Below are 24459 nucleotides of genomic sequence, written 5' to 3'. Positions count from 1 at the left end.
CCTTGCGTGCTCTAGGTCATCCCTTCCCCACCCCTTCCCAGCTCACCCCTGCCCTGTAGGAGCAGGGGGCAGGCCTAGAGCATTCTGCAGAGCCTGAGTTGCACAGCTGGCTTCTTCAGAGAATGCTGCAAAACTGTTAGCATCTGTCCCAGGAAAGTGGAGGAAGCAGCAGGGGGCCAAGAGGCCTGGCCGCCCGTCTGCCACACAAAGGACAGTCTTCTCCAGCGGCTCAGCCTGTGTCCAGATGCTACCAGAAAGACGGCTCTGTGGTCAAGAGCACATTCTGATCTTGCAGAGGACCTGAGTCCAATTACCATCACCTACATGAGGTAGCTCCAAGCTGTGAGCGCACACACACACACACACAAACACATACAAATGCATACATACATACATATATACAAACACATACAAACGCACACATACATACACATATATGTACATACATACATACACACATATACAAACACACACATACACGCACACATACATACACACATATAAATACATACACACATGTATACACATATGCACACATACATGCACATACACATACATAGACACACGTATATACATACATACACATGTATACACACATACACACTCATGCACACATGCTGTGCAAGCTGTAGATAATTCTTGCTCATCAATTTCATATTTATAAGCACTGGGAGGCCCCAAACCAGTACTTGGGTGCTGATGGTCACCCTGGAAAGGCAGGTGGTCTTACCTTTGCCATTTGTGCCTGCACACCACTGGCTTTCAGCGCGGTGACAGCCTTCTGGGCCGCTGAGGGACTGTCAAAGTCCACAAATCCATAGCCTGGAACAGGGAAACAGCATCACGGGAGGTGGGAGGCGTAAGGAGGTAGGAGGCCCAGGCTTTTCAGGAGACAGAGGAAGGGTTATGGTCCGTGTAAATGATGTCACGGGAGAAAGAGAAATTGAGCGTGTTCAGGTGCCTGTCCTTGCGACCCCTCACCCAGAGGCTAAGGATGCCAAGGGAAATGGAGCCCTTTTTCCTTCTCCCTAAAAACCTGGGGCTTCAGACCTAAGGTATTAAATCCTAGACCTCAGGCACTGCTGAAGGACTCCCATTTTCCGACAGCCCCAGAAATGCCGGGCAGGGAGGAATAGAGCAGGTAGAGCCGGGCAAGAGGAATGGATGGGAGCTGCCCTTCCCTACTCTTCACACTGCTGCACCGAAAATGCTCAGCACTGGAGAACACCTGGGGGCTGTCCTGTTTACAGTGGCAGGTGGAGACAATGTGTCCTGCGTCCATCCACGGAGACTGTGGCCCAGAGTGCACTCCAGCCAGACAAGGGAGCTCCAGGCAGTCTTCCAGGGTCAGACCCTAACAGCTCTTTCAGCTCTGGCTCTGGTTACCCAGGAGTCTAAATACCTATCATACCTATCAGTCTGAAGGTCCCAAATCCCCAGCATCTCCCTGGCACCTGGCTGCTCAGACTCCCAGCAGCAGGAGGCAGAGGTGAAGGCTGGACTCCCGCAGCAGCCACCCTTCTTACCTTTGCATTTGCTAGTGGTCTTGTCCAGGATGGCCTTGGTGGAGACAATCTTGCCATATCTGAGGGAAAAGAAACCACACAAAGTCATGATCTGGGGACAGGGGCTAAGAAGAGGTCAAAGTGTCTCAAAAAAACAAAACAAAAAAAGAACAAGACAGAGAGCCTGGCATGGTGGTGCACTCAGGAAGAAAGGCAGGTGGATCTCTGAATTCAAGGCCAACCTGGTCTACAGAGCAAGTTCCAAGACAGCTAGGACTATACAGAGTAACCCTGTCTGTAAAAACAAAACAAAAAGACAAAAATTAATTTAAATTGCCATGTATATGTCTTTAAATTCCAGCACTCGGGAGGCAGAGGCGGGTGGATCTCTGTGAGTTTGAGGCCAACCTGGTCTACAGAGTGAGTTCCAGGACAGCCAGAGTTACACAGAGAAACCCTGTCTCGAAAACCAAAACAACAACAACAACAGTCATCTGTGCAGTAAGTGGTAGCAGAGGCCTTTGACCCCAGCACTCAAGGAACAGAACCAGGTGAATGTCTGTGAGTTAGTGGACAGTCAGGTTGGTCTACGGAGTTGAGCCAACCAAACCTATATAGTTTTGTCTCAAAAAAAAGAAAGAAAGACAGGGGAAAAAAGCCACTGTTGTTAGTTGTTGTTTTTTTTAAAAAATATTTATTTATTTTGTATGCAGTTAGCCAGAAGAGGGCACCAGACCTCATTACAGATGGTTGTGGACCACCATGTGGTTGCTGGGGGATTGAACTCAGGACCTTTGGAAGAGCAGTCAGTGCTCTTAACCACTGAGCCATCTCTCCAGCCCGTTGTTAGTTTTTATCGCCGTGACAAAATGCCTGGCACAAACACCTCTTAAGGGAGAGGCAGTTTCTTTAGGTTCATGGTTTCAGTCCGTCATGGCAGAGAGGGTGCTCACCCAGAGAGCAAGGGAAAGGGAGGGAAGGAAATAGGAACACGCTACCCCCCTCCCCCTGCACCAGTGAGCATCCTCTCTTTCCCCTTCTATTCCACCCCACCCCACCCCCGTCTAGGGAAAGGACTCCCTATATCCAGGAAGATTTCCCTGCTTCCCTGTCACACCCAGACTGCTATGGTTTTCATGGGAATGGCCCCACGTCCTGTGGCTGAAAACTTGGTTGCCAGCTGATGACACTGCTTTAGGAGGTGGAGGGGCACTGGACGAACGAGCAGCCGTTGTGGTTGCTGGGAATTGAACTCAGGACCTTTAGGAAAGCAAGCAGTGCTCTTAACCACTGAGCCATCTCTCCAGCCCCGTCTGGTATTTATCATGGCAAAGAGGAAAGTAACGGCTATTCTGTGCTTTTCAGTCTAATCACGCCAATGAGACCAACTGTGGCATTGTCCTTAATAACCCTAACCCCTCAAAGGCACCAGATGAAATAAAGTCACTACACTACAGTCCCGTCCTCCCCCCCCCCGTTTTTTTTTTTTTTTTTTTTTTTTTGAGACAGGGTTTCTCTGTGTGGCCCTGACTGTCCTGGAACTCAATTTGTAGACCAGGCTGGCCTCAAACTCAGAGATCTTCCTCTTTTTGAAAATAATGAGGCTTTGCTCCTCTGATCCCCTTTTTCCAGCACCCTGCTGATGTCTTATGAGTGCACCAGCCTGATCCAAACTTTCTGGCTAACATCTGGTTCTGCTGCCTTTGCGCCGTGTGACCTTGGACAAGTCCTGTGACCTCACCACTGCAACCTTCTCCCAACTTATTTCAGAGTCAGCAGGTCACTGCCTGTGCTCTCTGACCTGGTTTTCCGTCCCTCTGCTGCCTTCATGAATGAGTTAAATCAATCTGTGGTGGCCTGCTTTCAGACTACGCTCAAAGCCGGGTAATGGTGGCACACGCCTTTAATCCCAGCACTCGGGAGGCAGAGGTAGGCAGATCTCTGTGAGTTCGAGACCAGCCTGGTCTACAGAGCTAGTTCCAGGACAGGCTCCAAAGCCACAGAGAAACCCTGTCTCGAAAAAACAAAACAAAAACAAACAAACAAACAAACAAAGCAGACTATGCTCAAGAGGTCTGTGTTTTTCAGTTTTTTGGAAATCCTTGCTGACGGCAGGGGCCCGCGCAGCTCCCAGTGCTTGAGACCTGCAGCTCTCACGTTGTGTTAGAAGCATCACTAGAAAAGCTGCTACAGCTACATTCTGCTCCAGTGTTGTGAAGATCGCGGATAAGATAGCAGTCATGGCCAAGGTCAAAAGAACAGCGGCAGCTGTGGTGGGACAGAGGGGGGTGGGGACGGGGACAGGACAGGGGCTGGGAATGGATAGGACTGCAGTTGGGATGGAAACTAAATGAAAAAATAATGTTATTTAAATTTAAAAGACAAAAAGAACAAGGGCTGAACAGAAACAGTTGGCAGGAACTAAATTTGAGACTAATCAAGCATTAAATAGCTATCTCCTCTTATTCCTAAAGCTGGGATGGCTGACTGGTTGGTTTCCACCCCTGGCTGCCCATCCCCCACCTCAACCCCCCCAACCCCTGCCCCACCGACTTTTTCAGGGGAGCTTCTGGGACCTAAAGGATTAAGCCAGGGAACGCTCTGGAGGTTGGGAATAGAACGTGTTAAAAGGAGGTGGGGACCGCTGGTCCTAGGGTCTTTTGAGGCTCCATACTTGGATTCTAGCCCAAATATAAGCCAAGATGGAGGGGAAGTGCTGTCCGCCAGAGGACATCCAAGCTGCTATCCCCATCAAGGCCCCAGGGTGGAGCCTGCTGTGGTCGAGCAGCCTGAGACTCTGAGCCAGAATTTCCAGTGCAGCTGGCAACAGCTGGGTCACAGCTTCCCAACCTCAGAAGGAGCCCCTGCAATAGAACCAGGAGTTCCATCCCCAGGCCACACCTCCCCTCCAGCCCTAGGCCACACCTCTCTTCCAGCCCCAGGCCACACCTCCCCTCAGCCCTAGGCCACACCTCTCTTCCAGCCCCAGGCCACACCTTTCCTCCAGCCCCAGGCCACACCTCTCCGTCAGGCCCACCAGAGTTTGGGATTCTGCAACCCAGGAAGAGATCACTGGGACAAAGGCAGGAAGTCCTTCTGAGCAGGAGAAACATCCTTCTTAGAGAGGCTCAGCTCCCTGCTCCCCGCAATCAGGCTCCACCCAACCCGTTCCTTCTCTGCTGCACTTCACGCCTCCATTTTTTTTTTGACTGATTTTTTTTTTTTCTTTTTGAGACAGGGTTTCTCTCTGTAACAGCACTAACTGTCCTGGAACTTGCTCTGTAGACCAGATCGGCCTTGAACTCACAGAGATCTACCTGCCTTTGCCTCCCGAGTGCTGGCAAACCAAGCTGTTTGATTTTTAAAAAGATTTCATTATTTTCAAATATGCGTGTGTCTGTGTGGCCATGCTCCTGTGACTACCGGAGGCACTGGGCTGCAGCTACAGGCAACTGAGCTGCGCAATGTGAGATCAAACTCAGATCTTTAACAGCAGTTTACAAGCCCAGCGAGCCAGCTGGTGGTGGCGCACGCCTTTAATTCCAGCCCTTGGGAGGCAGAGACAGGTGGATATTTGTGAGTTCGAGGCCAGCCTGGTCTACAAGGGCTAGTTCCAGGACAGTCTCCAAAGCTACAGAGAAACTCTGTTTCGAATAAACCAAAACAAACAAACAACAACAACAAAAACCAGTTTATGCTCTTAACCGTTAAACCATCTTTCTGGCTCCCTGATGTTTTTTTGAGACAGGTCTCATTCTATAGTCCTGACTGGCCCTTCCCACTCCCGTTCTGGACTCCTAACTCCATTCTCCGTGCTGACCCTGGGAGGGCAAATTAAAGCTGAAAAGAGCAGGGAAGTTTCTTAGGCCAGAATGCAGCACCTGGGCAGAGGGCTTGTGGCTACAAGGCCTCAGGTTTGCGATGCAGCAAAGGGTTCTGAATCCCGAACCTTCTTGACTCCATTTCCTGAATGCTGAGATTACAGGCATGGACCACTATGCCTAGCAGGAAACCCTTATAGTATTATCTACCATATTTCTAGTATATAGCTACCCAGACGGGTACCCTGTGAGCCAGCAATATACCTAGTACGAATGCATATGCACACACCAAAGCGTAGGTTCCCAGCACCAGAAGAGCCACAAACCGGCAACAGTGCCAACATTTACAACAACAGAACAGGCGATTCTATACAGCAACAGCTAGTACAGGGGACTGGAGAGACAGCTCAGGGCTTAAGAGTACTGGCTGCTCTTCCAGAGAGCCAGGGTTGGATTCCTAGCATCCATCCATCAAGTGATTCACACCTGTCTGTAACTCCAGATTCAGGACACCCACACATGTGGTACATATAAACTCACACAAGCACATAATATACACATAAATAAAAATATAGCCGGGTATGGTGGCGCATGCCTTTAACTCCAGAATTTGAGAGGCAGACACAGGAGAACATGGAGTTTAAGGCCAGCCTAGACTATATGATACCATGTTTTAAAAAAACACACACACATATGCACACCATAGAGATTCCTGGCATGCCCGTTGAGGGCCTCAGCCACTGTGGACAATGCTGCCCCCGTCTGGGATCCAGGACTATGTAAGTGGAGAAAGGGAACTGAGTGGGTGTGACCAGCTGCCTCCAGCTGCCGCCCCTGGACTTTTCCAGGAAGACAGCTCAAGCTCTGACTAAAGAACCCTTTTCTCAAGGTGATTTTGCTTGAGGCCAGCCTAGGATCTGTGAGAGGCTGTCTCAAAACAACAAAGCCAAACAAGCGGCAACAAGAAAGAGTTCTGCATGCGTTGTGACCCTGCTGTGACTGCATGCCCTGGGTGTGAGGACACAACTGTTTAGCAGTTCAGCTAAGAGCATGTGACAGGAAGCCGGTGATGGCAAATCTGTGCTGGCCCTGGAAGCCTTCCCCGGGGACCACGACTCACGGCTGACAGAGCTTGACAAGGTCCTGGTCAGTGGTGCCCGGCTGCAGTCCTCGGATGTACAGATTGGTTTTGCTCAGCTGCTCGCTGCCGCTGCTCCCACTGCTACTATTAGGGGTACTGTTCCTGGGACTGGGTGGTGCCATCTGCTGAGACAGTGACACATACGGCTGCAGGGAGACATGAAGATCAGGTCAGGAAGGTTCTACACGTCGGAGAAAGCAGTGCCAGCAATGCATTCAGAAGGGAAAAGAATGATCGATGGGTCAATGAGATGGCTCGACCAACCTACTGAGGGGAGCTTGGTGCATGTGGGGGAAAGCTGACCCCTAAGAGTTGCCCTCTGACCTCCACATGTGCGCTGCACTGTGGCATGCCCCCACACACGCACACATACGTGAACACACACAATACATACAGAAAATATAAAAGCTATAGCCAGGCGGTGGTGGCGCACCCCTTTAATCCCAGCACTCGGTAGGCAGAGGTAGGCGGATCTCTGTGAGTTCAAGGCCAGCCTGGTCTACAGAGCCAGTTCCAGGACAGATGGCTACACAAAGAAATCTGTCTCAAAGAACAAAAACAAACAGAAAAGATGGGTGTGATGTCACACATTTGGAGGGGGAGGAAGAGGGATCTCTGTGAGTTGGGAGCCAGCTTGGTCAGCCTGGGTAACAAAGCAAACTCCAGGCCAGCCAAGGCTCCACGGTGAGACCCTGTCTCAAAAACTAAACAACAATAGAAGAATCTAAGAGAGAAGAAAAGTGAGAAGTGCCCTTAAGTAACACTCATCTAGCTTCCCAAAGGAAAGGACTTTTGCTCAACACTCTATACTGAACTGTTGCAATTCAAAACTATTTTGTGTCGTTTTCTGTTTGAAGCAGGATCCCGTCTCTCCCAGGGTGTTCTTAAACTCCTGTTCTTCTGCCTTTGTTTCTTCAGTGCTGGAATTATGTGTGTGTGACCGACCACACCAGGTTACAGTTCAAAACTCTGGTAGACACTCATTTGCCACCAAATTCATTTTTTTGTTGTTGTTAAGATTTATTTATTTACTGTGTATACAGTATTCCGCCTGCATGGATGCCTGCAGGCCAGAAGAGGGCACCAGATCTCAGTACAGATGGTTGTGAGCCACCCTGGGGTTGCTGGAAATTGAACTCAGGACCTTTAGGAGAGCAGCCAGTGCTCTTAACTGCTGAGCCTTTTCTCCAGTTCACCAGATTCATTTTTGACCTGGGGCCCTTAACTTCATTAATAACCAATCCTTCCCATACATGAAGCCTACGTTCCTGGTGTGTAGTAAACCGGACTGAGGAAGATGAGAGAAATCAGCTTATGGAGTAGCTTCATTCCATACTTAAAGCTAAACAGTCTCACAGATGGACCAGGGATCCGACTTTATGACTGCAACCGCCACCTGGATATAAATGATCCCTACACGTGTCCTGAAGCTAGCGGCCTGTATGGCACGTAACACAGATGAATGTTGTTGCTTGGGTTCCAAGTCATAATATCTCCAAATAAGAGAAGGTGCACCCTCACTGGAGTAACAGATTCCCAGTGCTTGCTCACGAGACCCTCCAGGCTATTTCAGGCTTCGACGAACCCTTGACTTGCCAACTACATGTGAGCCCTGATTTTTTTTTTTTTTTCCGAGACAGGGTTTCTCTGTAGCTTTGGTTCCTGTCCTGGAACTAGCTCTTGTAGATCAGGCTGGCCTTGAACTCCCAGAGATCCTCCTGCCTCTGCCTCCAGAGTGCTGGGATAAAGCCATGCACCACCACTGCCCAGCCACTGATTGGTCTTGTGAGGAATCATAGATTAATTAAGTGGCTGGAATATTTCACAATGCTTTTTAATTTGTGCAGGTGCTGGAGACTGAACCCTTGATTCTATGCTAGGCAAGGACTAAACCTCACTGTTTCTGACTTTTAATTTTGAACCATGGGCTAAATAGCCCAGGCAGGCCCTCCCACTTCCAAAATTCAACCTGGTAAACTGCTGTGGAATATTCCTTTGCACTGTGTGAATACATGTTGCTGTAATTGGTTTAATAAACAAGCTGACAGACCAATAGCTGAACAGAAGAAGATTAGGCGGGAAAGCCAAACTGAGAATGATGGGATGAGGAAGGGCAGATGCACAGGGAGCAGGAGATGAACGTGCCATGTTAATCAGGTACCACCACCACATTGCAGAGCAGAAATAAGAAATATGGGTTAACTTAAAATGTAAGAGCTAGGCTGGGCACTGGTGGTGCATGACATTAACCCAGCACTAAGGAGGCAGAAGCAGGCGGATCTCTGTGAGTTTGAGGCCAGCCTCAGTCTACAGAGTGAGTTCCAGGACAGGCTCTAAAGACAGTGAAACCCTGTCTGGAAAACAAAACAAAACAAAACAAAAAAGGAAGGAAAGAAACAAAGATGTAAGAGCTAATAGAGAGATACCTTGCTCAGTCTAGACACGGGGGAAGGAGGGAGGGGGTCTTGGTCAAGCCTCAACCCAGTAATGGGACAGACTTCATTGAATGGGTGAATGGGGGGGTGGACTGAGAGAAATGTGGGGGGAGTGGTGTTATTCCTTGGAAACTACAGCTCCCAGACTCCTCCTGGAGTACGAACACCTTGGCACGCTGGCGTGCCCAGGTGTGGGTCATTCCTCCCAGATAACCTTGCGCCCCCCGTTAAAAACGAGCTTCCACGAGGTCTCGCTCTCTCGCCCCCTCTCTCACCCCTCTCTGGCCCCTTGTGTGTCTCACACACCCCATCCCTTATCGTGTTTCCCTTTCCCCATTAAAGCGCACCCATGTGGGAGCCGCGTGTCTTGTCTCTTCCTTTTGCGCGTGTCTCGTCTATCCTGTGTTTGTCCACATACCTACCGCCGCTGTTTTTAAAGGAATAATATTGGTGCTGTCTACTGGGGGACTTCTTCGTGCCGGATTCTCCACCCGAGGTCCGGACTCCGGGCCTCTGGCGCCTCCCAGAGTCCGGGACCTCATGCCGGACACAGAGTCAGAACCGGGACCACCACCTCTCGCCACGGCCATCTCCAACTGATTCGTGAGTTTACCCCCGCGGGCTTCTCCTTCCTTGGTATGCCTGGGGACGTCCGGCCGGCTTTTCCTGGCGAATCCGGGTTGGAGTTGCCTTCCTCCCCCGTCCTTCTCCTGGTCTTCTGCCCCTGGCTAGGTTTGGTTCTGCCGCCGCTGGGAGCTCGGTGCTCTCAGTCGCTTTCTTCCCAGGGTTTGGTGCCCTGGTTTTCCTACTGTTCTTCCTTCCTACCTGTGTCTCCAGCGTCGGGCCCGCTAACGGAGCGGACACCTTTCCGGCTGTACGGTCAGCCCTAACGGCGTGATTGTCCTCCTGCCGGCCGAGTTTGGTACTCGTCGGTTGCCGGTTTCGAGTCAATCTTCGCCCTATAGCACGGCCTCCTCCCTCCTCGGATGCCTGGATCGAGGACTTGCTGTGCTCGTCCGGCGGTCGGTACCACTATCTGCCATGGGTTCTAGACCATCTAAGACCATACCCCCTGGTTCCCCTCTCAGTCAGCTCCTGGAATCTCTAAAACCCCACGCCCTCATTCCGTCCATTAAAATGGATAAACTCCTTCGTCTTTGCTCCAAGACGTGGCCCTGTTATAAATTACAGGGTGATCTCCGCTGGCCTCCCCAGGGCTCATTTGACCCCGATGTCTTACATGAGTTAGCTAATTTTTGTCATCGCTCAGCAAAATGGAAAGAAATGACATATGTAATGACATTTTTTTTACATGGCTCTAAAGACTGATCCGTCTACGGTTTCTCATTGTTCACCTGCCCACATGTTCTTGGCACTGTCCTCCCCACAAGATCCTTCTTCCCGACAGGTACTCTCCTCTCTGGCTACCGCCATGGACCCGGCGGACGAGCCTCCTCCCCCCAGGCCTCGTGTGACCGCCCCTTCCCGCCCCCCTCAGCCGCGCTACATCTCACCCGCCCCTCTTCCTTCAACAGATCCTGTCTTCACCCCGCGCACCCCGCCCTAACCTTTCCGCGGCGCAGACATTTCCCCAGATCTAGGACTCTTTCCCGCCTACGCAGCTACCCCCCCCTCAGCTCCCGCCCCTACCTACCTCACCAAACTCCGCCTCTCAACTGCGTATTTAGAGGTATTTTTCTCACCCATTCATTCCTGGTTTTACCAACCTGCCCAGTTCCACTCTTGGGGAGAGATCTTCTAACCAAGTTGGGAGCCTTCATTTCTTTCGCGCCCCCAACTCGTTTCATTCCAGATTCGTCGGTGACGCAGCTGCTGCTTCTCCTGACCCCGCGATCTCCTGACACTAATATGTCTTTTCCTCTTCCAGCCTCCCAAGTGAACCCTCTCGTGTGGGACACCCAAAATCCCGCTGTCGCTGAACACCATTCCCCTGTTGTTATTCAGTTAAAAAACCCCACCGGATACGTCACCCAGGCTCAGTATCCCCTCTCTTCCCAAAGCCTCAAAGGGTTAAAACCTATAGTCTCTGACCTTCTGAGAAAAGGGCTGCTTCGCCCCACCTCTTCCCCCTTTAACACTCCAATATTGGCTGTCAAAAAATCTAACGGAACTTATCGTTTGGTTCAGGACCTCCGGCTCATTAACTCTGCTGTGGTACCTCTACACCCGGTCGTGCCTAATCCTCTCACTTTGTTGTCCACCATTCCTTCAGGGACCTCCCACTTCTCCGTCTTGGACCTCAAGGATGCCTTTTTCTCTATTCCCCTCAGCCCTCAATCTCAAAACATCTTTGCTTTCACCTGGACAGATCCTGATACTAATTTTTCTACACAGCTCACCTGGACCGTTCTCCCTCAGGGATTCCGGGACAGCCCACACCTCTTTGGCCAGGCTCTGGCCTCTGATCTGCTTTCTCTGCCTCTCCCTAAATCAAAGCTTATACTCTATGTCGATGACATCCTGCTGTGTAGCCCATCTTTGGAGACCAGCAGGACTGACACTGCCGCCTTATTAAATTTTTTATCCAAAAAGGGCTACAGAGTCTCACCAGGCAAAGTTCAATTGTCCACGACTCAGGTAACATATTTGGGATTGACCATAACCCCAACACAAAAGGCTATTACTCTGGACAGAAAAAGACTAATTCAATCTCTTGCAGTTCCTTCCACCAAAGAAGAGGTTTTATCATTCCTGGGAGTGGCTGGTTTCCTGCGTTCCTGGATACCCTCCTTCTCCCTCCTTGCTCGCCCGTTATATGAAGCAGCTCTCGGCTCTCTACATGAGCCCCTTCTTCACCCCATCACAAAACCTTTCCGGAGACTCCAGCAGGCCCTGATCCAAGCCCCAGCCCTCCATCTTCCGGATTTAACCCGCCCCTTTTCTCTTTACGTAGCAGAGAAAGAGGGCTATGCCCTGGGAGTCCTAGGACACCAACTGGGACCCTCCTTTGCACCTGTAGCTTACCTATCAAAGAAGATGGACCTTACCACCCGGGGCTGGGCACCCTGCATACGTGCTTTGGCAGCTGCTGAACTTCTTATTCGTGAGTCAAAAAAGCTAACCTTTGGAGCACCTACTACAGTTTTCTCTCACCATAACCTGTCTAACCTCTTAACCTACAAAGGTCTACAAACCTTACCCCCTTCTCGAGTTCTTTCCCTTCAGGTGGCGCTGATGGAAGATACGAGCATCAATTTCCAATCTTGCCAACCTCTCAATATTTCAAATCTTCTACCTCAACCTAATGCTAATGATTCCCCATCTCACTCCTGCATTGAGGTCCTAGAGGACCTACTACCCCACCCCTCACATATACAGGAGGGCAGTCTGTCCCAGGCTACTCACACCTGGTACACAGACGGCAGCTCCTTTCTATGTGACGGGACGCGCAAAGCAGGTTATGCCATAGTGTCAGATACAGAGATAATCGAGGCCAGGGCACTACCTGCCCTTACAACAAATCAACAAGCCGAACTGATAGCTCTCACCCGAGCTTTTCAGTTAGCCGCGGGACAGTCTTTAAATGTTTACACAGATTCCAAATATGCCTTTCATATTCTGTTGTCTCATGCAGCCATCTGGAAGGAGCGCGGACTTCTCACGGCGAAGGGAGGATCCATTACCAACTCAGAGCATATTATGAACTTACTAAAAGCTTCTTATCTCCCTAAAGCTATAGGAATTATTCACTGCCGGTCTCATCAATCTGACAGTTCCATTGTCTCCAAGGGAAACAACCGAGCGGACAGAGCAGCTAAGATGGCAGCACTCCAGAATACAGGCCTGCCTCGGCTACCTCAGGGAGTATTTACAGTACAGCCCACAGTCCCACAGGCATCTCCCAACACCCGACAGATCCTGTCCTACCTACACCAGCTTTTTCATCCCAATGAAAAAGCCCTACTTCATTTTGTAAAAACACATGTCAAACCCACACCTGACGATATCAGGTTTTTAAAAGCCACCACTGCTTCCTGTCAGATCTGCCAAAAGTCAGATCCCAGGACCAAATATCGCAGCTTCCCTTTTCCTACCCACCAAGCCAGAGGTTCTCTCCCGGGAGCCGACTGGCAACTGGATTTTACTCATATGCCCACAGTCAGGAAAATTAAATATCTCCTGGTTCTGGTGGATACAATGTCTGGATGGGTTGAAGCTTTCCCCACCTCTAACAAGAGAGCCCAGACAGTCTCTGACATTCTTCTCCGAGAGATTATCCCTAGGTTTGGATTCCCAGCCTCTCTCCAGTCAGATAACGGTCCAGAGTTTACGTCACAGATCTGTCAAACCCTGTCCAAGGCACTCGGAATCCCCTGGAACTTTCATATCCCCTACCATCCACAGTCTTCAGGTAAGGTAGAACGAACTAACCGCTCTCTAAAGACAGCCCTTATGAAGATGTCACAGGAACTTCACCTCGATTGGGTAAGACTTCTGCCCCTTGCTCTTCTCAGGCTCCGGGCCCTCCCCAAGGGTCCCCTCTTCATTTCACCTTTTGAACTTATGTATGGGCGGCCAGTTTTAACACCCGGCCTCTCACCAGAAACCTCCCCCCTGCCCGATCACCTGCTCACCCCTCTTCTTTCACACCTGCGTTCACTTCTATGGGACTTTGCGGATCACGCTCTACCTCAGCCCTGCACTGACGCATGTTTTCCACCAATTAAAATAGGTGATGAGGTATTGCTCTCACCCCCAGGTCAACGCCCCTCACCTCTTGCCCCTAAATGGCAGGGACCCTTTAGAGTAATTCTTTTAACTCCCACAGCTGCTAAGCTAAAAGGGGTTCCCCACTGGATCCATCTGACACACCTCAAGCCCTTTATTTCCACAGCTCAAAATAATCCTTCATACACGGTAACCCAGACGGGACCCTGTTCCCTTAAGTTCCAAAAGACACCTGGCTTAGCCCCTCCTACCCCATCTGCCACCTAATTCTCCTGCGTTAATACATCTTTCCTTCTCCAAAATTCTAAATAACTATTCAGCTGCCATTACAGATCATCAAATACGAAGCCAAGGGCTCCAGCGGTAAGCAGATTTTTAACAAAGCCACTTAACAGGTCAGTTCACCTAAGCAGATTCACAAGCGGCTCAGTAACGGAATAAGTATCATTTAATTTTTTTTCTTTTATCTCCTTCTTTCTTTTATTCCTAGGACTCCTCCCCCGCCCCCTAAGTTTCCCCTCTAACCAAACCTTCCAGATCTCTTCTCCCTAATTTCTTTCTCCACTAATGCGATTTTTTGCCTTCCAGCATCCCAGTGACTTCTTCAATCAGCCAGCCCAGCTACTCAGAAGGAAAAACCGGACGGAGGTGACTTCTTCAATCAGCCAGCCCAGAACGCCAGCGGACCAACTGAACATTCCCTGGACCCCTCGACGCCCAAAGTCAGCAGGAAGCAGTCATGAGAGACCGGGCTACGCCCCCATTCCCCATTCCCTAAAGCCCCCCCCCATTTTAATTTTTTTTAATAAACCAAAAAGGTTGGGATGTTATTCCTTGGAAACTACAGCTCCCAGACTCCTCCTGGAGTACGAACACCTTGGCACGCTGGCGTGCCCAGGTGTGGGTCATTCCTCCCAGATAACCTTGCGCCCCCCGTTAAAAACGAGCTTCCACGAGGTCTCGCTCTCTCGCCCCCTCTCTCACCCCTCTCTGGCCCCTTGTGTGTCTCACACACCCCATCCCTTATCGTGTTTCCCTTTCCCCATTAAAGCGCACCCACATGGGAGCCGTGTGTCTCGTCTATCCTGTGTTTGTCCACACACCCACCGCCGCCATTTTTAAAGGAATAATAAGTGGAATGAGGGGAGGGAAGGAGAACTGGGATTAATACACAAAAGTTAAAAAGTTAAAAAGTAAGAGCTAGTTAGTGATAAGCCTGAGCAATTGGCCAAGCATTTATAAGTAATATTAAGCCTCTGTGTGTATATTTGGAACTGGGCTGTTGGGACATGGAGATGTCTATTTACAGTAAATCAGTGGGTTGTATTGGGGTTACTTACAGGAGAGTGAGTGAGGGGTTATTTCACCCCAGCCCACCCCAGCACAGAACTGGATCAGGAAAGGTAGACACCTGGAGCACACTGTATAACCTACAGGCAACTTAACAGGTTGGTGGGGGCGGTGTGTGTGTGTGTGTGTGTGTGTGTGTGTGCGCGCGCGCACGCGCTCGTGGTGTCTTCTCCAGGAGATTGGTTGGTCTGAGCTGAGCCTGTCCTGGCTACCTTTGCTGTCTGAGAACATCTCTTCATGGTCCTCACCACTCATCTAAGCCTGTGTGAACTTATTCGCACAACCAAGGGTGACTTCAGACTCCTGCCTCATGGGCTGAGTGCACAATAGTGCCCAGCCATAGTATATTTAAACACACTCCCACCAGGAGTTTACAAATTAGACCTCACAACCCGGAAAGGCGGCGCAATGAAAAGCGCATGCTAGTGAGGATAGAAGCAAAACGACAAAAGAGCAAGAGGGAATAGGTGGTTCCCGAGAGAAGTTTCCCTTGAAAGGACAAGCAGAAAGAACCACGAGCTCAGAAGCCAGTGCCAGGACAACACAATCACCCTGTGCTGGCCGGTGTCAAGTCAACTTGAACAAGAGAGTCATCTGGAAAAGTGAGAAGATGCCCCCCACTTCACTGGCCTGTGGGTGCGCCTATGGGGGTTTCTCTTGATTAATGATGGATTTGGGAGGCCCCAGCAGCCCACCGTGGGTGGTCCCGCATAGGACAAGGAAACAGGCTGAGTAAGCCCTGGAGAGCAAGCCGATAAGCCACAAGCCACCATGGATGGTCTCTGCTTCAGTCTGCTCCAGGTGGTCATGGTGTCCTAGCACAGCAACAGGAGCCCTAAGACATTTGCCTTCACACCTGCTGAGATGGTGATGCCGGTGGGGGTACAAAGAACCAAAAACTGTGTGCACTGCAGGAGAGACAGCAAAACAAGGCGGTCACTCTTTTGTGCTGTACCTTTGCTTGAGACAGGTCCTGCGAAGCCCAGGCTTGCTGTGGGATAATCTTTTTGTACACTGTAAAGATGTGTCTCTGGCCGGGCGGTGGTGGCGCACGCCTTTAATCCCAGCACTTGGGAGGCAGAGGCAGGCGGATCTCTGTGAGTTCGAGACCAGCCTCTGCCTCCCGCCTAACGCACTTTGTGATTGGTTTAATTAAGAGCTGAGTGACCAATAGCTGGGCAGGAGAGAATAGGCGGGAACTCAGGCTTAGAATCTAGGTGCAGGGGCTGGAGAGATGGCTCAGTGGTTAAGAGCATTGCCTGTTCTTCCAAAGGTCCTGAGTTCAATTCCCGGCAACCACATGGTGGCTCACAACCATCTGGAATAAGGTCTGGTGCCCTCTTCTGGCCTGCAGACATACACACAGACAGAATATTGTATACATAATAAATAAATAAATATTAAAAAAAAAAGAATCTAGGTGCAGAGGAGACGCCAGGGAGACACTGATGAGGTCGGACATACAGTACAGAGTAAAGGTAATCGAGCCACGTGGCAAAATGTAGATTAATAAAAGCAGGTTAATTTAAATTATAAGTGATGTGGGATTCTCCTCTGTATGCTGCGAATATCATTGGGTAATAAAGAAACTGCTGGGGGAGGGGGAGGGAAAGGGAAATAGGAGAAGGGGAGAGGGGTGAAAATTTTTAATAATAATAAAAAAAAGAAAAAAATAAGAAACTGCTTGGACCTCCGTAGAGCAGAATAGAAGTAGGCGGGGAAAACTACACTTGAATGCTGGGACCTTGCTGGCAGGCCACGAGCCTCATAGTAAAATATAAAATAATAGAAATGGGATAATTTAAGAGATAAGAGTGAGCTAGAAATAAGCCTAAGCTAACAGGCCATGCAGTGTTGTAGTTAATACAGTTTCTGTGTGGTTATTTCAGGGCTGAGCAGCTGGGAACAAACAAGCAGCCTCTTCCTATATATAAGAGCCTAAGCTACTGGTTGAGTTTTTGTAACTCATATGAAGTCTCCATGTCATTCTTAGTGAGCTAGCGGCCTAAAGAAAAGTCCAACTACACAGGCGCGCCTCTCCTGCTTTAGTGTGGTAACTCTGGGTGTCCTTGAACTGTTGACCTTCCTGCCTCCTCTTCCCAAGTGCTGGGACCACAGCTGTGCCCCAGCATATCCAACTGTTTCATATAACGATTCCAAAAGTACCTGTCACCCGTGATCCACTTGCTCATCTCAACGTCTCTGTGAGGAGGGAGGCATATGGGTTCCCAGTCAGGAGACAGAGGCAGGAGGACCCGGGCAGTCTGGATCCCATGATACTGTGCCTCAAAAGCAAAACAAAGTATGGGGACAGAATGCCTGTCTAGCATGAAGCCTTCAGTCTCCCAGCCCCGCACACAGCCAGGAGCAGTGGTGACAACTGTGGTCCCAGAAGTTCAGAGGCAGCGTCAGGAGGGCTGGAGAGACGGCTCAGTGGTGATCTGGGAACTGGTGGTGCACACATTTAATATAAGCATTCGGGAGATGGGGAGGCTGATAGCTATGTATTTAGGACGAGTGGAATGCCGGCTGCTCTTGCAGAAGACCAGTTAGGTTCCCCAGAACCCACATCAGGTGGCTCCAGGGACTGACACCCGGTTATGACACCCGGTTCTGGCCTTTATAAACATTGTACTCACGTATACAAACCTACATCTGACACATACACACACACAAACACATAATTAAAAACTAAAAACAAGGGGCTACAGAGACAGCTCAGCACTTCAGACACTGCTGCCCCTGCAGAGGGCTCGGGTTTGATTCCCAGCACCAACATGACAGCTCACAACAGTCTAACTCTGGTTCCGAGGGACCTGATACCCTTCTCTAGCCGCCTCAGACACCAAGCGTGTACACAGCGCATATACATACATGAAGGCAAAACACTCATACATATAAAATAAAAATACATAAAATCTAAAAAAGTTTTTTTCTTTTGTTTTTGAGAAGGATTTCACCTGGAACTCACTCTGTAGATGAGGCTAGCCTGGAACCTACTCTGTAGATGAGGCCAGCCTGGGACCCACTCTGAAGATGAGGCTAGCCTGGAACCCACTCTGTACATGAGGCTAGCCTTGTTGTGCTCTTTTGGTATATTTTTTTGTATATTCTGCCGGACAGTGGTGGCACACGCCTTTAATCCCAGCACTAGGAGGCAGGGGGATCTCTGAGTTGGAGGCCAGACTGGTCTACAGAGTCTTCCAGGAAAGACTGAGCTACAGAGAGAAAGCTTATCTCAAATAAATATATATATACATATACATATATATACACATATACATATATACACATATACATATATATACACACACACACATATATATATAGATAATACACACACACTAAATAAATGAGCAAATGAATGAATGCAAGAAAGTGAGGCAAAGGTCCCCTTTCTACTTTGGTTTGTGTAATGAAGAAGGGGAGTTCCAGCCCTTTCTCAAGGTTACACAATTGCTGTGGAATGCAGTCTCGCTCTGTGAGTACACGTGTGTACGGTGTGTACACCTGTGCACGCATTCACGCTTGAGTAATGGTGCTCGCGGGCCAATGCTGTGTATGTGGAGGTCAGATGACACCCTCAGTATGGCTACCACTATCCATTTCAAGACAGGCTCTCTTTTGTCTGCTGCCACCCAGGCCAGGCTACGTGGCTGGTGGTACCCTGGGGACTTTTCCATGTCTGCTTCCCACTTGCAGGGGAACACAGGGATTTCAAAGTGAGCTAGAGAGCCCAGCTTCCAAGGTCCGAAAACATGCATGACAAGGGCTCTGCCTACTGAGCTCCCAAGTCCGAGTCTTAATTTGACTTGTCACGTGGCTCCCAAGCCTACCCCGTCCACTCCCATCCATCCACACTGGAGCAGCCGATGACTTTCACTGACTACAAGAAATTAGACGTTTCTAAAATGTGTTCAAATCCAGTCTTAAATAAGATTTAAAAACGGTAACGGGCAGGAAAGCTGGTCCACACCTGCAATCCTAGCACTTGGGAATCGAGGGTAGAAGGATCAAGAGTTCAAAGCCAGCCTGGCCTATATGAGGCCCTGTCTAGAAAATAAATAAAATACAATAAAATAAAATACAATAAAATAAAAAATTTCTAAAGAAACAGCCAGGCAGTAATGGCACACATGTTTAACCCCAACATTCCAGAGGCAGAGGCAGGTGGATCTCTGAGTTGGGGGTCAGTGTGGTCTACAAAGTGAGTTCCAAGACAGCCAAAGCTGTTACAAGGGGGAAATCTTGTTTTGAAAAAAATAAAAATAAATTAGAAAAACAGGTGAAAAGTTTATAATAAACCATATTGTCCCCTCTGCTTCATTTTAATGTCTGGAGCTGTGGTTCTGTATGTAGCAGGGCTCTCATCTGTGCATATGCTGGGCAAGCCCTACGTCACGCTTCAGTCCCATCCCCCAAATAGAGACCTATCCCATTCACCAAAGACGTCTACTAGGTTTAGGAGTTGGTCTGATACTGCAAGCACATGCTCTCTGTCCCTGTGTCTCACTCCAGAGGACCCACCCTGCTTCAGCCAGCCTCTTCAGAAGCAGCTCAGGCACGGTAGCACAGGCCTGTCATCTGCCCCTGGGCAGGCTGAGGGAGCCAGGACAACAGTGGGGACCCAGCAGAGACAGGGACAGACAAGGAGGTTTCCCAGGGCCGGGAAGTTCCCACAGGGAAAGTCCACAGGTTTTTGTTTGTGGATAAAAATAAAATAAAATAGCTTTTTTCCATGTTCCTCTCGGAGAGGCAGCTTCGCCTCTGCCTCTCTCTCCCCACTTCTCTGCTTCCCCCTTTTCTGTCTCTTTCTCCTCTTCTCTCTCTCTCTCTCTCTCTCTCTCTCTCTCTCTCTCTCTCTCTCTTTCTTCTTTCCCTCCCTCTCACTCTGTCCCCCCCTTCACCTTTCCTCCTCCATAACCCCCTAAAAAAAAGAAAAAATAATAAAATAAAATAAAAAAGAAAAGACAAAGAAAAAAATAAAGAACATGACAGTCCCTAGGGATGGTGGAGGAGGTTTACTGTGGATAAAGGGAGACATAGCCAGGGGCAGGGACATCTGGGGGAGTCCGGAGTGGACATGGCCGACTGTGCTGGGCTGTGTGGAGAGAGGGGAGGGGAAGGGACAGAGAACAGGGGAACCTGGTGCAGCAGCCAGGAGGCCCCAAAGAGGAGGGGCAACCAAAATGGCTGGATTATATAGGGAAGGGCAGTTTACCCGCTGGGTTGGAAGCCAGTCAGAAGGGCCCTGCAATAGGCGGGGTTGAGGGGTGCAGGGAGAACCTGGTGGCCACACTGATTTGGTATGTTAAACAGGCTCTTCAGCCATTTGTCCCAGGGTCTGAGACCTAACAGCTGGCTTTATAGATACTGGAGATGAATCTGTCTGGTTCTAGATTTAGTATTAGAACACCCAGCAGTTTAGAAATGCAAGATCTCTTTTGTTTGTTTGGCTTGGTTTTGATTTTTTTGTGACAGGGTTTCTCTATGTGGCCCTGGTTGTACTGGAACTAGCTTTGTAGACCAGGCTGGCCTTGAACTCACAGAGATCCTCCTGCCTCTGCCTCCTGAGTGCTGGAATTAAAGGCGTGCACCACCACCGCCAGTCTTGTTGCTTGTTTCTTGACACATTGCCTAATGTAACCCAGGCTGGCTTTGAACCCCAGATGCTCCAGCTTCCTGAGTGCCAGGGTGACAAAGCTCACCACCACGTCTGGCCTGATAAAGGATCTTTTGAAGATTAGTTTTGTTAATATTAAACGTCCACTTTTATTTCTTTTGTTGGTTTTGCTTTTTGATTTCCAAGATGGTTTCTCTGTGGCTTTGGCGTCCACTGTTTTTCCTAGTTAGCACTTTTTTCTAGTTCTCAACAGGAGGGAAGAAGGAAACGCTCCAGATCAAAACCCTCGGACCTCAGCAAGTCTCAAAGTCTGGAACATGCTCTGGTGGTGGAAATGGCAGAAGGAATATCAAAGCATAGCCCTGCCAGTTTTCAAATCCTGTTTCTGTAAATAGTGACGTTAGCAAGGAATGACAGCCTGCTCCCCAAGTTGCTTTGGTCACAGTGTTTCATTACAGCGATAGTAACCAGAACGGAGGCAGTGGCCATGGTGCCACTGGACTTCTGATCCTTCTGACCCCGCCCCCGGATGCTGAGACACAGGCATCGTTATGACCAGTTTTATGCGGGGCTGGGACTGGGACTCCGGGCCTCGTGTATACCGGGCAGGCACTCAGCAACTAAGCTACATTCCAGTTCATCATTTAATGTAAGGTTTTCATTTCCCAGATGAGAAAAGATAAATTCACTTTCTGCATAATTACTCAGCTGTTCATTATCATTCAGAAATAGAATAGACAATGTTTTGATACTTAATGTATTTTTTTCCAAAAGTATGTATCTTTAACTTTCGATAGCATTTAGCCAGTAAAGTGTAGTTAAACACAGGCTTGGGATCTTCCTCCCTTGGGGCCCTCCCATTCCCAGGAGTTCTTATTTTTCTTGATAAATCTGTGAAAATCAAGCAAGTCAACACGAAGAAACCTGGGCTCAACCGTGGCTCAAAGAACAGAGCTACAACGGTGCAGGCTTGCGGTTGCAGCAATAGGGAGGTAGAGGTAGAAGATCAGGAGTTCGAGGTCACCCTCAGCTAGGTCAGCCAAGGTTACAGGAGACCCTCTGCAACACCGTGAGACCCTCTGCAACACCGTGAGACCCTCTGCAACACCGTGAGACCCTCTGCAACGCCAAGGGGGAAAGAGCAGAGATCGGTGATCTACTTTTACTAAACACACCAGAAAATGACTTCAAGACTTCAAAAAGCGGCGGTGGTGGCGCACGCCTTTAATCCCAGCACTCGGGAGGCAGAGGCAGGCGGATCTCTGTGAGTTCGAGACCAGCAAGAGCTAGTTCCAGGACAGGCTCCAAAACCACAGAGAAACCCTGTCTCGAAAAAAAAAAAAAAAAAAAAAAGACTTCAAAAACAAGGAGGGGAAACTTAGTTATTTAGAGAACCAAAGAAACCAGGCTGTCTCTTAATCCCAGCACTCAGAAGGCAGAGGCTGGCAGGTCTCTGGAAGTTCAAGGCCAGTTTGGTCTGAAGTGAGTTCTGGGCCAGTCAGAGCTACACAGTGAGACCCTGTTTCAAACAAAACAAAAACAACCTCCCCTCACCCCACATAAAAACAATCTGAGAAGAAAAATACCATTTCAGAAAAAGGGAACAGCGTGGCGAGAGTCATGAGGTGCTTTGACAAGACTTAAGGCCAGAGAAGCTGGGGTGTAAGGCAGACAAAGGTAGGCAAAACTTTCCAGATACTGTAAAGTGCTGAAGGCTTCATTCTCAATACAAGAGATGGTGGCTGATTTTAAACAGCAACAAAGCCCCTAAACCCATGTTCTGAAGCAATGACGCCATCTACCATGGGAGACCAGGTTACAGAAAGATGGGGGTAGCCATGTCACTCAGGGACTTCTTCCTGAGAAACTAAGCCACCAAACAAAAACTCCCAGTGAGCAGCAACCCTCGGTGCTCCCGCACGCGTCAGCTCGATGACTCTACAATGATACCCACTACTCCCCGTGCCAAGAACACTTCCATCTGGGCCTTTAATGCCCAAACGGCCCCAAACCATGAGATGTAAAAGCTATGAAGTCAGAAACCAAAACAAACAGAAAATCAAAAAAGGAATCAAAGGAAAAAGAACATAGGGGGAGAAAACAGTGACCAAGTGAATTTCAAGAGAGCTAAACAAAAATAATTGCATCTATGAAGCGAAAGGCAGAAAGCGGGGCATGCAGCTGCGAGGCTGGGCAGGAGTGACAGGGAGTTCTAGACTCATCCCTATCTCAAAACAAAACCAGCCACGTGCTGGTGTATCTTTTTTGTTTGTTTTTGTTTTCGAGACAGGGTTTCTCCGGTAGCCTTGGCTGTCCTGGAACTCATTTTGTAGACCAGACTGGCCTTGAAATAAAAGAGATCCACCTGCCTCTGCCTTCCAAGTGCTGGAACTAAAGGTTCCACTGTTTGGCTGATCTTTAACACAGATTAAATATGATTTCAGATTTCAAAAATATGGATACTAAGGTTAGAAGGTAGAGTAAATGGAACCTCCCAGAAAGTAGAACTAAAGACTAAAAAAAAAAAAAAAAAAAAAAACAAATACAAATAGGGCTGGAGAGATGGCTCAGAGGCTGCTCTTGCAAAGGACCGGGGTTCAGTTCCCAGCACCCACAAGAAAGCTCACAACTGTCTGTAACTCCAGGTCTGGGTAACCCAGCATCACTTCCTGTCCTGAGAGCACTGTGCGTGTGTGGTACGTGGACCAACAAAACACCACCCCCATGAGATAACACTTTTAAAGGACAGAAATGGTGAGCAGGCATGGTTTGGTGGCACACTCCCAGGACTCAGAAAATCAAGGCTTGGGTTTCAGGTCATCCTGAAATACGTAGCAAGAACCTATCTCAAAGAAAACAAAACATGACAACAAAAAGAAACATAAGGAATGAACTTCAGAAAGAAAATAAAATAAAGGAAATTACAATAAACAAAAGAGCATAATCAAAGTATAAAAATTTAGAGTACCTAACTCTAAATGAACAGGATACACACAGGTAAACACCCTTCAAAATTCGTAGCTCTTGGGTAGGATCCTAAAACCCTTCCAAAGGAGACAGGAAAGGAACATTCCTAGGACAGGCTCAGGAGTCAAGTTAGCATCAGTCAGCAAAAACACTGTAAGTCAGGACAACCAAGTAATGCCCAAACCAGCAATTACATATTCAGTCAATTATCAATAAATGTTACCGTAGAAAACATTTTCATATTCGCAAGTTAAAAAAAAAAGTTTCACCAGGCGGTGATGATGCATGGCTTTAATCCCAGCACTCGGGAGGCAGAGGCAGGCGGATCTCTATGAGTTCCAGGACAGCTAGCGCTGTTACATAGAGAAACCCTGTCTTGGAGAAAACAGTTTCCATTTGACTAGGTGACTCTCTCACCTAACAAGGGCTTAAGCAACAAACAGGACCCAACCGAGACAACAGGCAAAACCATCCCCAAGAAAAGAACATAGGGGGACCTTAGCTGCAATCCTGCAGGACGCTGGCGGGTGGTCAGGAGACCAGACAACAGTGTCTGGTTGTTCCCAGAACTAGATGGCAAGCCCCTAATGCTGGAGCCCCTCTGCTGGGTTGCCTTCATAGTCCTGGAAAGTTCCATGCAGGCCGCCGGGAGAGAATTGCATCAACAGTCTCACCCGTTCATGGCCTCTGCATGCAGTCAGAGATGCACCCACGGGTGCAGAAGCAGCAATCTGTGACGAGGTGGCAAACGACTCTCGGACTGGAGTTTAGGCTCACTCCTCAGGAGAGAATTTGTGCTTGGTGCTATAACCAACCAGTCAAAAGCGAATGCGGGGCCCAGTGGGAAGCTACTGCGCTCGCTCGTTTGCTCACCAGGCATGACAGGCTGTGACATTGCCTTCTAAATAACCACATCCATGCTGCAGGG

At 49.0% G+C, this 24459-nt stretch overlaps 2 protein-coding genes across 7 annotated transcripts in view; one reads left to right on the top strand and one right to left on the bottom strand.

Moving 5' to 3' along the window:
- Rbms2 (RNA binding motif single stranded interacting protein 2) overlaps nt 1-24459 on the bottom strand; it is a 67899-nt gene that overhangs the window by 15378 nt on the left and 28062 nt on the right. For all 6 annotated transcript variants that reach the window (XM_050128126.1, XM_050128124.1, XM_050128127.1 and 3 more), the window contains 3 exons: nt 6447-6613; nt 1527-1585; nt 731-822 (listed from right to left, as the gene is read on the bottom strand). In XM_050128126.1, coding sequence (XP_049984083.1) covers nt 731-822; nt 1527-1585; nt 6447-6589 — 294 coding nt within the window. In that variant the 5' untranslated portion in view covers nt 6590-6613. The remainder of the gene's footprint in view (nt 1-730; nt 823-1526; nt 1586-6446; nt 6614-24459) is intronic.
- Nucleotides 10543-13967, top strand: LOC126492024 (uncharacterized). The gene is made up of 2 exons (XM_050128118.1): nt 10543-10592; nt 10791-13967. The coding sequence occupies exon 2, from the start codon at nt 11900-11902 to the stop codon at nt 13856-13858; it is 1959 nt and encodes a 652-aa protein (XP_049984075.1). The 5' UTR covers nt 10543-10592; nt 10791-11899; the 3' UTR covers nt 13859-13967.

Source organism: Alexandromys fortis, unplaced genomic scaffold (assembly GCF_014885135.2).
Source record: "Alexandromys fortis isolate MF-2015 unplaced genomic scaffold, M_Fortis_MF-2015_v1.1 scaffold_263, whole genome shotgun sequence".
Classification (NCBI taxonomy): domain Eukaryota; kingdom Metazoa; phylum Chordata; class Mammalia; order Rodentia; family Cricetidae; genus Alexandromys; species Alexandromys fortis.
The sequence above is the reverse complement of the archived record's forward strand: the minus strand, read 5'-3'. Positions and strand labels throughout refer to the sequence as shown.